At 35.0% G+C, this 12,171-nt stretch overlaps 1 protein-coding gene across 2 annotated transcripts; it reads right to left on the reverse strand.

Annotated features, from left to right (window-relative positions):
- Positions 1–742: 742 nt before the first annotated feature.
- LOC140797713 (flavin mononucleotide hydrolase 1, chloroplatic) lies at positions 743–12,116 on the reverse strand. 2 transcript variants are annotated; one of them, XM_073151346.1, is made up of 7 exons: positions 11,859–12,116; positions 7,976–8,051; positions 4,295–4,346; positions 3,528–3,642; positions 3,384–3,454; positions 1,480–1,567; positions 743–1,030 (listed from the first exon to the last, which is right to left on the reverse strand). In XM_073151346.1, the coding sequence occupies exons 1-7, from the start codon at positions 12,044–12,046 to the stop codon at positions 907–909; spliced, it is 714 nt and encodes a 237-aa protein (XP_073007447.1). In that variant the 5' UTR covers positions 12,047–12,116; the 3' UTR covers positions 743–906. The 2 variants fall into 2 exon arrangements, with proteins under 2 accessions (XP_073007447.1, XP_073007446.1); XM_073151345.1 differs by having other exon boundaries at positions 3,528–3,660.
- Positions 12,117–12,171: the final 55 nt, after the last annotated feature.

The following is a 12,171-nucleotide window of genomic DNA, read 5'->3' on the forward strand; positions in this document are numbered from 1 at the left end:
TATTTGTAATTATATATATTGCAGGTTTTGACCTAATTAGTTTGGGATCAAGCTGAAAGGTGAATATATTAAATAAATGGCATATTACAAGATTACAATAAATTAAATTTTCACCTAAAACTTAAACTTATAGCTTATTTTCACATAGATCATCTTATTTATTTATTTTTGACACTTTTGACCCTCTTCACTATTTCTTATAAAATAAGAGTAAAATAATTTCTAAAGAGACATTTCAGATATTTTTCATAATTTAAGGGGTCAAAACTTCATAACATAAAAAAAGGGTTCATGTGAACCTACCCATAATACCTGGGCGTTTGCAATTTAATTGCATGATTTAGATTCTATTTGTAATAAAAAAAATCCTAATATGCACCACATATATAAATTATATGTAGACTTTGTTTTATATGCTAAATTGAAAAATAAAATGAAATGCTAAACTGATAACTACGATATCTCATAGATGCCATTAGTGTCTATGAGTGTTATTAATGGTTAAATTGAGACAACATTAAAATTTCACTTCTCTCTTATATAAAAACAAAAATATGAATTCATACTATTTGTATACGAAAATATCTTCTTTTCTCTGAGCAGTTATATCACTCAAGAACATAGGTGGACAAATATGGTCGTTTCTTATTTGTGTATAGTCTTATAGCACAGCATCATGCTTGTGTTACTAATATTAAGTTTATTATTGGGGAGCCCATGCATATCAGATCAAAGTTTGACATACTGGAATCTTAGACGATTGAGATGATATGGAACTCAACATGAAATTAATATATTTGCACAACATATGCATCTGAATAGAAAGATTGATTGCAAGAAGGATGAAACAGTATCCCCTTTCTTGCAATTCTGAGGAATGATAAAATGTACCTCACTTTCACTGCCCTATGAATCTTCGATGGATACCAATTCGACTCCCAATGAAGATAAATCTTGTTTAAGGGATTCTGCATTTTTGAATTGTAAACCCACCATACCTGCCCGCGTAGCTGCCTCAACATTAACCATCCTGAGATCAGATGATATCGGAAACGGTGAGCAACAGAAGAAAGAAAAAAAAACAATTTTTGGGAACAAAACAACAATTTTCTGAAAATAAAGGAATTTCAAAACCACCTTCTCCATTAGTATGTGATTTTTTCTAGCATTTCAACATTCCACCTATTTCTCCTATAAAGTTTTCAGATTTATTCCTAAAAAGCGATAAATTTTCATGGATGACATTATAATAATTGTTAAACCAACAAAAGTGGAATTTTAATGACAGTTCTCTATCTACCTTTAGAAAAGGTAGAGAAAATATGAGTAGTATATAGTTAACATTTAACAAGGGGATATTAAAAATAAATGACAGACTACTGCTGCCTTTGTTGCTCTTCGCTAAGATGCACCAGAATTTATCATAAAGTGGAAATACGATAAAGATAGGAGAATAGTAGAAACGGACGCAGAAGAAACCTGTCATCTATGAAGATACAGCATGCTGGTTCAACTCCAAGATGCTCCGATACTTCCGTATAAAAATCAAGATCAGGCTTCCGTTTTCCTGAACACAAGAACAAAGATATGCTTGATAGTGGGAGCAGAAAAATGCTAAACCAGATATATCAGAATTTCTAGTGTGCACAATTAAGGTGGAAGAATCATTTTCAATGGTTTCAAAAAATGGCTGCCTGAGCGCCTAGACAGACACCTGCTTGGATAGAGCCTACCTAGGCACTGCCTGGGACCAATATGAATAGTCCAGTACTGGTAAAGCATCATTGCTATATAGGGTTGCTACAGATATAAGGACACAGAATCAGTTTCTGAGCTGTCATGAATACAGAATCAGTTTCTGAGCTGTCATGAATGCAGAATCATCCAATTCAATTTCAGTTAGAAACATATAAACCAGGTCAGAGTCAAGGATATATGAGTTGCTTCAGATATTTTGATTCAATATGGATCACAAAGATACTGAACCAACCAGTAAGAGTATAAGAAACTAATGCCTCAAGTTTTACACCCACATGCCTCAGTCATCCCTAAAGCTAGCTGCTACCAACAAGAATGTTTATGTAGCTACACATCTAATTATTTTCCTGATAATGTTACTACATAGTTCCATTAAACCTAATGTGCAGAAGGTATTTCATAATGCTTTAGTGTTAGCTTTTATGCATATTATTCTTGTCCGACTACCTAATCAATAGATTCAATACATTATTCATATAGCCAACAAAAGATAGTTGGAACATAAAAGCTTGATCGTTGTCATATGTGTTACGATATAATTCTTGTAGTATATATTATTACTACCATCGGCCTCCTAATGTGACCCACAAACTAGATAGGCAAATAAAATAAATTCTTAAACAGATTGGCAGTGCTGGCGGCATATGTTAGGGCGCCGGCAGCTGATTGGCACGACACGTGTCATGCCAATGCATTGTGCTGACGCATTGTTCCGATGTAAAAATTACAACAAAAAAAAAGAGAAAGAAAGCAGAGAGAGATTTGGGAGAGGGAGAGAAAAGGAGATAGAGAGAGAGAGAGAGAGAGAGAGAGAGAGAGAGAGAGAGAGAGAGAGAGTGGAGCTTACCTTTGTCGAAAGCCTCCACCTCCATTGGAAGCCTTCACCGTCGTCGCAATGTAGTGCCTAGCCGTGGCGGAGAAGATTAATTTATTAGTCGCTGATCGTAGTTTATAATGATCCAAGCGGATCTAAGTTAGGATCCGCAAAGCAGATCTAACTAGTGGATCATCCGCTACTTTGAATTAGATCCGCTTAGGACAGATCTAACTTAGGAAATGATCCGCTTAGTCAAATTGTCTTCCTCCTCTTGCTTGAAGCCATTACCTCCTTCTCGATCGATCCCCTTTGCCATCATCTCCTCCACCCCTCAGCTGGCTAGAAACACCTCCTCCAGCCACCCTTCACCATTAATCCCCTCTGGGAGCTCTTCGCAGCCACCGATCGTTGCTAGGAGATAAGATGAGGGGTGCCGTGCAGCACTCCCCGTGCTATATGCCGATATTGCTCCGGCACAGCAAGTGTTGGCCGGCACACCCGTGCCAATCAACACGATCATCATTAGTTTCATCCAGTCATGCAAAGAAAAAGATAATATTCTTGACTTCTTCATTACTGGTACATATTAAAATTAACATATATCATGCACAGAATTGAAATATTAATAGTTATTATGATAAAAAAATGAGTTAAATATTTGAAATAATTTTATTGTGATCTATATTAGTCCATATTAGCAATTTGTGACAGCTAAGTCAAAACTAATTAAAGATATGCAGAATGAGAAGCCTCAAAAGTTTGAAGCTCTAAAATTTCAGGGAACAAAAGTAGATATAAGAAATACTACCACTTATACATGAACAGAATGTCCAAGACAAATACTTTGACAGTTTTAACTTCTCTTCAATCATCATATACCTACATAACAAATATCAGGAATTAGCAAAAGTAATCTTGAAAATATTTGTTGAGCAGAGAAACTGAAACTGACCAAACTGGATAATTTGTGAAAGCATGCATCTCATAATTATTTAGTTTCAAACTGCAGAGCAATTCTTCAACACCTTCAACATAGGAATATGCTCTTACCATGCATTCTTTGAGACCTATAACAAAATGAAAAACTGACCAAATTAAGTTGGCAATGCAAAAGGAAGAAGTATCAGATAAACCTAAATAATGGTTTCAACTTACAAGTAGTTAAAATTAGGCAAATATAGCAATTACATAATACTTTATGCAAGAAGTAATGTGCAAGTACTGCTATGTGAGTGTCGCATACCTTTGAAATAAAATCATCATTCAGTTTTACCTCAATTTGCCTTGTCAATGATAGTAATTTAATTTCAAGCAGAGAAAATAATGAAATCTATGCAAATTACATGCTTGACAGAAAAAAAACAACAAAGTAAATCAGAGAAACCAATGGCACATGGAGATAGAATTTTCAGCCTTTTCTGGAACAGAACTATAGTCAGTTACAAACAACAAATCTTACATCAGTTATATAAATATTATTTTTGTACAAAAAATTTGCACTGCCTCTTGGTAAAAATATTGTAATATTTTGAAAAGATAATACACCACAAGAGCACCATTCTCAAATGAGGAGTCACCTATATATCATACTTTAGGTTATAAAAGAGTACAGATTCAGGAGAATAAGTATTATAAAGAGAAATCATATACGACTCTTTGATTCCATGCTTTATAATAAAATTAAAGTTAAATTGATACTGACAACTTGCAGATTCTTACCTTCCAAATCAAAAGATCTCCCATCTTTGAAGAAGATTTTAGCAAGCTCATCCTGAAGTTGAAGCAGCTTGTTTAGGGAACTTTAGAACAAACACCGAAAAGAACTGACATATTTTTCATGTTCCATCATAAATGGGAGACAATTCCACAGACAATAAATGCACACACAAGTCATTTGAGAAAACATGAAATTATCAAGAATTTTCAAGAAAAGGGGGAAATTGAGAAGGTACAGTAAATTAAATAGAGATAGATTGTATTTCCATAGGAGTTTGTGAAGAACAATATATTTTGCCCAAAAGGTGGTGTAACAAAGAACATATAATCTATGTTATAGGTTAGATTAGAGGAGGGAGGGGTAAATTTTCTGTCATCTTTCTCAAGTCCCCCGCTACATGGCACCACCTGCTACAGTCTGCCCTCACAAATGCATAAGGCAATCCTTTGACACCTTGTAGTGTGAAGTTTAAGCGGCCACAAAGTGCATATGAAAACCTACAAATCCACTTCTCCATATTACCCTTGTTAAGAATTCATATTCATTTTAAATATTTTTAAACTACTTAATGGTTGACATCTTTTATCTTTTTGGTGTGGGTGCATATTATGAGAGCCAAATATGCCTTTGTTGATCTGTGGGCCTTCAAAGGTAAAGCTAATGCCTTTCGGGCATGACAGGCCATCTGAAGGGCCTCTTAGGTGCTGAGAGATGTTTGCGTTGTAAAGTGGCAATCATTGTTTTAAAGAAACTTTCGCTTTAATGCCTAGCTCTCGCCTTAGAGGTTTAGATAGAAAATAACTAAACTTCGCTTAGATCCTGCCTAGATGACAGCCTTAGTATCTTGAACCATGTTTAGTATGTAGGTTGACTTTGAAATTCAAAATTATTGTAGACATTGATAAATTAGTGGATCTTTATATGGTTTGTAAACAAAAAACATTAAAATATTTTTAGATTTATGCATTAACTTTTTATCTAACTATTATTGGATTCAGGTGACAGCCTAAGCACCCACCTATGCCTAGGCACTTTATGAACTTTTGCTCGCCCATCTACTGCCTACGGTCTTTTAAAACCTTAATGCCAACAGGAACTTGAATCAGCTTGCTTGGAGACCCCTGGCTATCTAGTACTCTTCTATGTTGGCAGCCTACTCTGATAAATGCTGGAGACCTCCACACTCTTTATTGGTGGATGGCATGATCTCTTAAGGTTTGTGGTATCGAGAAAAAATGGATTGCCTTTTTGGGACGGACCTTGTGGCCCAAGTCTTCCGCACCCCTACTGAGCCTAGGTGGTCGAGTGATGCTTGGTACTATGGGCCCACTCCAATCGTAGCGCCCAAGGTTAGGGCTTTTTACTCCTTCCTTAAAGGGAGTCAGCCTCCCTCTTGATGTGGGTGAAATCTTTGTAAAATTCTTGTGGCACCAAAGGTGTGAATGTTCCTACGTAAGCTCTTTTGTTGGACATTCCCAACCAGGTTGTTTCTGCACAAAAATCCTTTCAATCAATGAATTTAGTTGCCCAATTTGTGGACTGGAACAAGAGTCACAACAACACCTTTTCTTTGAATGTAATTTTGCCAAAAGAAGTTTGGCTGCTAGTAGGGGAGCTAATTAGGAGTGCATTCATGGAAGCCCTCCTCACCAACTGGATAGAGAGAATCTGAAACCTTAGAGGAGGTGCAAGGAGAATTTTCTTTTTAGTTGCTGTCTATAACCTCAAGCTCATATGGAAGGGGTGCTGTTCTTTGCACCTTATGGGAGTGGGATTGAGCATCTGTCCTCGCTCACAAGGCCCTGCCCCTTGCCAAGGAATGTACAAGAGTGTTGAGCTCGATGCACCCTCCTCTCTCAACCCCAAGTTTTTTTTTTTCTGATTCTGACCCACGAGGTTACCACCACCTAAATATTTATAATTTTCTTACATCCAAATCAATCTAGATTTGATTCATGACAGTATAACAGTCTTCAATAAACCAAACTTCTGATGCAGGAGTAAATATGCGTAAAAACATAAAATAAAAAGAAGTGCAATGCTTGGGAATTGAACCCTAGTCATGCTAATACTAAAAGAGGAGACCTAGCCAATTGTGCAGGGAAAGGAATGTATAAGATATGGAATTAATATATTTTATATATATGTCTAGTTACATACATATTGAGCTAAACTGAGCTGAGCTCAACACGGCTGAATAAACGAGCTCAAATTTTTGAGCTCGACTGCTTGAATTGTTTAGAACTTGAACCAAGCTTGAGTGGCTTGTAAGACAAGCCGAATTAATGCCTCTACTCGCAAGTATGATATTCATGACTCTTCAAGGCATGGATCCCAAAATTGGCTGATCCGGATAACTGATCCTGATCCAGACCCGAAATCAATCTGGTGACTACTTTCGGTCTGGGATAGGCCGTCTCGATTGATTCGTCTCGGTTGTATCGGCTGAAAAACAATAATATCAGCTTAAAATAAATTTTAAGATTCAGATCGAATTTAAAATGTATCTAATCTAGGAGACATTAATAATTGATGTCATTAACTGCCTTCTTTTTACATTTTTAGTTTTTACCTTCTATCTCTCACACACACTCATTTTGCTGTCACACTTCATCAAGCTCATTCAGCGGCTAATCATTCGATGAGCCTCTCTAGCTAATCCACACTTTGGTGAACTTGAATGAGTTTTCTTTTTCTTATTTTTTTCCTCTTTTCTTACTTCCATAGAACAACAGTTTAGAGAAACCTCTCTCTTCATATTGTTCTGCAGTAGTAATTTACGAGTTTAAAAATTTGTCTAATATAAGTCAAAATTTATTATATATTTGAGTGAATTTTTCTTTAGCTTTTAGGTATCATATATGACTATTTTTTCTATTATTTTTTTATAAATTTTTAGAAATTTTTTTGTATTTTAACTATTCTTTAAAATTTTACGCAATTAAAAATAGTCCAATCCGATACGGGCGGCCGATACAATCGATACAGCCGACACGTATTGTTTTTTCTAACGACCGATCCTCATCCCAATACTGAGTTTCGAAACATTGCTTTAAGGTTACTATTGCACTGATCTTGATCCAAGCAATTTGGTGATGATCATATTTTGAAGGATATAGATTGCCCTCTAGAATGTGGGCACTCATGGCCATATCTCATCTCTTAGGAATGTGGGTTAGCCTGACAACATTACATTATCGCTTTGCATGAAGCTATCCTTTTCCAATCACCTTCTATGGTCATTGGAAGTCTTGCCAAGGATTAGATACTCCTTTCCCTCTAGCACAAGATTGCACTCTCAGCTCCCGTCGCTTGTTGTCGACAAATATATAGCAAATAACAATTATAAATCAAGCTAGTAAAGAAAAGTAAAACAAATAAAAGAAGAGGAGGAAAGGGGAATGCTGACCCACCTAACAAAGTGAATTGAGTCAGCCAAGTTTTACTGAAGAAACCCATCCATTTTGATTGAATCTTCATAAAACAATTGAAACTATTGAAGCACATTTGCAGAACTTTAGTTACAGTGGAGTAAGCAAATAAGGTCTAAAAATCAAGCATTTTGGTAGTACTCCTTAATTATCTAAAAGATGGCTGTCATGTGAAAAATGAAATAGCAAAATGATATTATATCAACAAAGATTAGCAGCCTGAAATAGAAATGATTGTCAAAGAAAACATACCTCATTGATCAGCCCTTTCTCAAATTCAATCCATGCAGTAGGGTGTTTGCTTTCTAGAAGTTCCTTCATGGAAACTCTGCAAATGGAATGCAATTTGATACAGGTAAGAAGTTAATAAAATAATTACCAAAAAAATAATGAAAACAAACAAAAGTGTTTATTCAGAACGTCCAAGCTTTATTTGTTCACACAAATAAAGATATGCTGCTGATTCAGTTGAGAAAAGCACCAACTTTAAGTTGCTCACATTAAATTATAATTACAACTTCAATTTGAATAAGCATAACATGATAGAAGAAGCTTCCCGTCATGAGAAGTATGTTCTAGTGAAGGATTCACTTAAATCTGACCCTTGCAACTATAATTCATATAGAGCTCTTTTTCAAACAAACCTATTTATGAATAGAGGCAGATACAAGCAGTAATGTGTTCATACATGACTAAAACAAGAAACAAGCATCTCTAACTATGCCTCTTAAAAGATGGTTTGTTCTAGTAGAAAATAGGTGGTATTCAATAAAAGACTTCTTTGAGACCACTAACACCACCATACTTAGATTTATTGACCTTGTCCAAACAATGTATGATGATCATATGGCTCCTATTTTTGTCTTTTATTTTCTTTTTTTTGCTTAGCTTTTCTTTTAAGCATTAAAGAGCCCATAGGCTGTCATGCGCTAGACAAGGGCTCAGTCATCTAGTCATGCCTTTGATTTTGTTTTAGGGACAACAGGGACCAACCCTTCCCCTAGACATGGGCCAAGATGGGCCAAAATCACATCATATATGTGTTAAATACTTGCAAACCTTGCATTAATATAATAATCCTCCCAAATACGCTCTATTCAGTTTCAATTAACAACCTCTTAGTCATCTGGCAGGACCTCAACCACTGTACTAGTGGTTCGGGCCTAAAGTCATAAGGTTCATGATGACAAATAACTATCATCAAAAACAATCTTATCATAAAACTTAACCTATTTTCCAATAATAGCCACCACATTCTCTTCAGTTTCTTCTATTAGAAGACGTTTTCAACATTTCATAGACAAGGTCAACTAATTTCTTCAGTGCTAATAATGCTGTTAGTATGTTCTCACACTTAATCCTCTTAAATTGTGCAGCTTTCCAATATAATCAAATAATTATATCCTTAATTTCTGCTCTAAATTAACCTACCATATTAACAAAAGCCCAAGTCAAGTCGTTACTCCAAAATCTTTAATTTACTAACTATTCTAAAAACTTAAGTTGTCAAATTATTTTTTTCTATTTTAACACTCTCTTGCACTTTCTAAGTTTGAGACATTTTGATGAGTCCAAGAAGTAGAGGTGACTTAAAATAGATTGAGGTTTTATATTTTAAACAATAGATAAGCCTAATGGGAATTGAACTCAGGACCTCCTCAAGGATTATTGTGTCAATCCTCGGTCGACAAGGCACACCTCTGCGTACCACTAACACACCTTTGACGTACATCTAATATATTTTTAAAGTATTTTGAGATGTTTTTAGTTTGAATATATGTATTAAAGCCTACATTATAATTTTTTATCCTTCAAATATTTTTATAAATGACCAATTTTATTAGTGATGTAGCAACAGTCAAGTAGAAAAATGATTCAACACAATAAGATTGAATACATTCATTAATTGATAATAGTTCAATAATTAAAATTAAAATCTAGTTAAATGTATAATGACAGAGAGGATGAGACATTACAACTAGTAATACTATCAGTGGATGAATTTTGAGGATTATTGATAATATTTAATCCAACATGTGCTGCACAGAGGTGTCATCTATTGATGTGGGCATCATCTTCAATTTGACCAAAATAGAATTACTTGAGTCCAATTTCGGTCTAATTGCTGATTTTTAATTCAAATAATCAATTGAATTAGTCAATTGACAGATATGGTAGCCTATATGCGAGGGATATCCGTATTGAGTTATTACCTAAATTGGGTTAGTCAATTTAGGTAAAGTTTAATCAATTAGGATCCTATTAGGAAATGAAATCCTATTAGAATCTCAACTGATAATTATGGTAAGCTTATATGTGGGGGATGTCCACATTGATTTAGGTAATAAATTGGATCAATCAATTTAGGTAAGATGATCAATTAGAGTCCTATTAGGAAATAAGTTTCTATTAGAATCAGCTAAAATTAAAGTTGTTAACCTATTTAAGGGTTATTGCATGAGAAACAAAGACAAGTTGGAACAAGATTATTTTGAGATCTCTCACTTTCTCCCCTGTCTCTCTCTCTCTCTCTTTCTTTCTCTCCCTTTCTCCTACTCTGTCTTAAGATTTTTCTCTAATCTCTTCTACTTCCTCTCTAAACCTCTCTCCTTCTTCAATCTCTACTTTTTTCGTTGATTATTGCTGTTGTCCAGAAGATTCCAGTAGTGAAAGAGAATCTTTGAGTGCCCGGACGTAAAGAGGAGGACTTGGTTTCAAAGTAAAAGTACTACTATTCCATTTATTGGTAAACATAAACTCTAAATTCTTTTCTTACACCATATTTTAGGCTTTTCTACTATCAACGTACCTATTTGAGACTTGAGGAAGCTACCACTTTACCTAAGTAGTTTTCTCTTCTTCCATCTAGTAGTGATCATTTTTAATCAATTAACTTCTTATCAGTTATTGCTTACTATATTTTACTTTAGTTACTTGTTTGGATCGATTGTTCTTCAAAACATTGCATTCATACTAGATTTGCATCATCTATCAAAGCATGAAAGGTTTGGCTTATGGACTTGTGCTGGCCATGCCAACAGTAAACAGATACTTCCTTGATCCATGCAAATAGATATACAGACATACATATATATAAACTAAGAGATGTGGATAATTTTATAGAACCTAAAACACCTAACCACTCTCTCCTATAAGCATTACTAGATCTGCACATATCATAATACAACTGATGCTATTAAAACTAGTTAGATCAATAAGGGTAACATGATCCAACAAAAGTTTTTCACAAAAAGGTACATTTACATGATTTTACTCAAAGTACAGAAAGAACACAAACAATACAACTATGAACATATTATAAAACTAGTCTTAAAACAACAAGTGTGACAAAGACCTATAAGAGCAGGCCATACCTCAACAGGAAATATAGATGCACTAGCATGTTAAGGATGGTCAAGGGGCCTTGGACTCTCCTGCAAAGCTGCAAGCAGCTAAATTGCCTAAGTGTCTATTTGCATATATCATTATATCATATTGCCTTTTTGTGTTCTTGAGAAGACCTACTCACTTATTTGAGACTGATAGCATAAATTTGGAAATATCCATCAATATATGTGGTCGCTAATTATCAGTCTGTAGGGTATACATAAATGAAGAGTTGCTAATTACTCCTAGTAAAAAGAAAATTTTCTATTTTCCAAATTCATTGTTAAATATCCATCAATATTTGGATTTCGGATATTTCATAAAGGTATACAATATATTGTATATTGCTAAATAGGCGTGAATTTCTATACTGCCAAATTCTACATTGCTAAATATGGAAATTCTATATCGCTAAAATTATGGAATTGTCATTCCGCAAACGTGTTGCTAAATATGGATTTCCAAACAATGAACAAACTTATTGGCACTACTTATATCAATCAAGCTTACTGTTTTCTTCTAACCAAAACAACAAATTGGCTTTCTAAAGTACATAATTTCATTAAGGCAATTAAACAAACATCTAACAGATCGAAAACCAAAAAAAAAAAACCCACAAGAGACAAGCAAATTACACCGATCCTAGCAGAACCCATGACCAATTTTGCAAGAAATGGAATTTAACAGACAAATCAATTGATCAAGCGGTTCTAAAACAAGGGAAAGAAAGAAGGGCAAAGAACCGAACTGGAAGAAGGCGGGAATGGCGTGGTAGAAGGGGTCGCGGACGATCGTGTCCATGACATCGAAGAGCAGAATTGGTAGCTTTCGACACCTCGAGGGGGAGTTGTAAGTAGATTTGGTCGCCATTGCCCGAGATCGAGGTGAGATTTTGGGAATGTAGAAGAAGAGGGGGTGACGTACAAGAGAAATCATGAGAGGACGACTGGACGACGAAGAACACCCTCTAAGCTATAGTCAACCAAATATTAATGTTGAAGATCCCAAATAAGGAGTTGTTTACTCGATGAATGAGTTCAATTTTAGAAAAGTTATTATTT

The sequence above is a fragment of the Typha latifolia genome, chromosome 11, assembly GCF_019914945.1.
Source record: "Typha latifolia isolate L0001 chromosome 11, TyphaL0001v2, whole genome shotgun sequence".
Classification (NCBI taxonomy): domain Eukaryota; kingdom Viridiplantae; phylum Streptophyta; class Magnoliopsida; order Poales; family Typhaceae; genus Typha; species Typha latifolia.

Bases quoted from the DNA above. Each gene is read 5' to 3' on its own strand.
- LOC140797713 (XM_073151345.1), bottom strand. From the start codon at position 12,046: ATGATTTCTCTTGTACGTCACCCCCTCTTCTTCTACATTCCCAAAATC. The intron at 4,347-7,975 runs GTATGTTTTCTT...CTTCAACTTCAG, and splicing joins AGAAAGGGCTGATCAATGAG to GATGAGCTTGCTAAAATCTT. The intron at 3,661-4,294 runs GTAAGAATCTGC...TAATTTGGTCAG, and splicing joins GAGATCTTTTGATTTGGAAG to TTTTTCATTTTGTTATAGGT.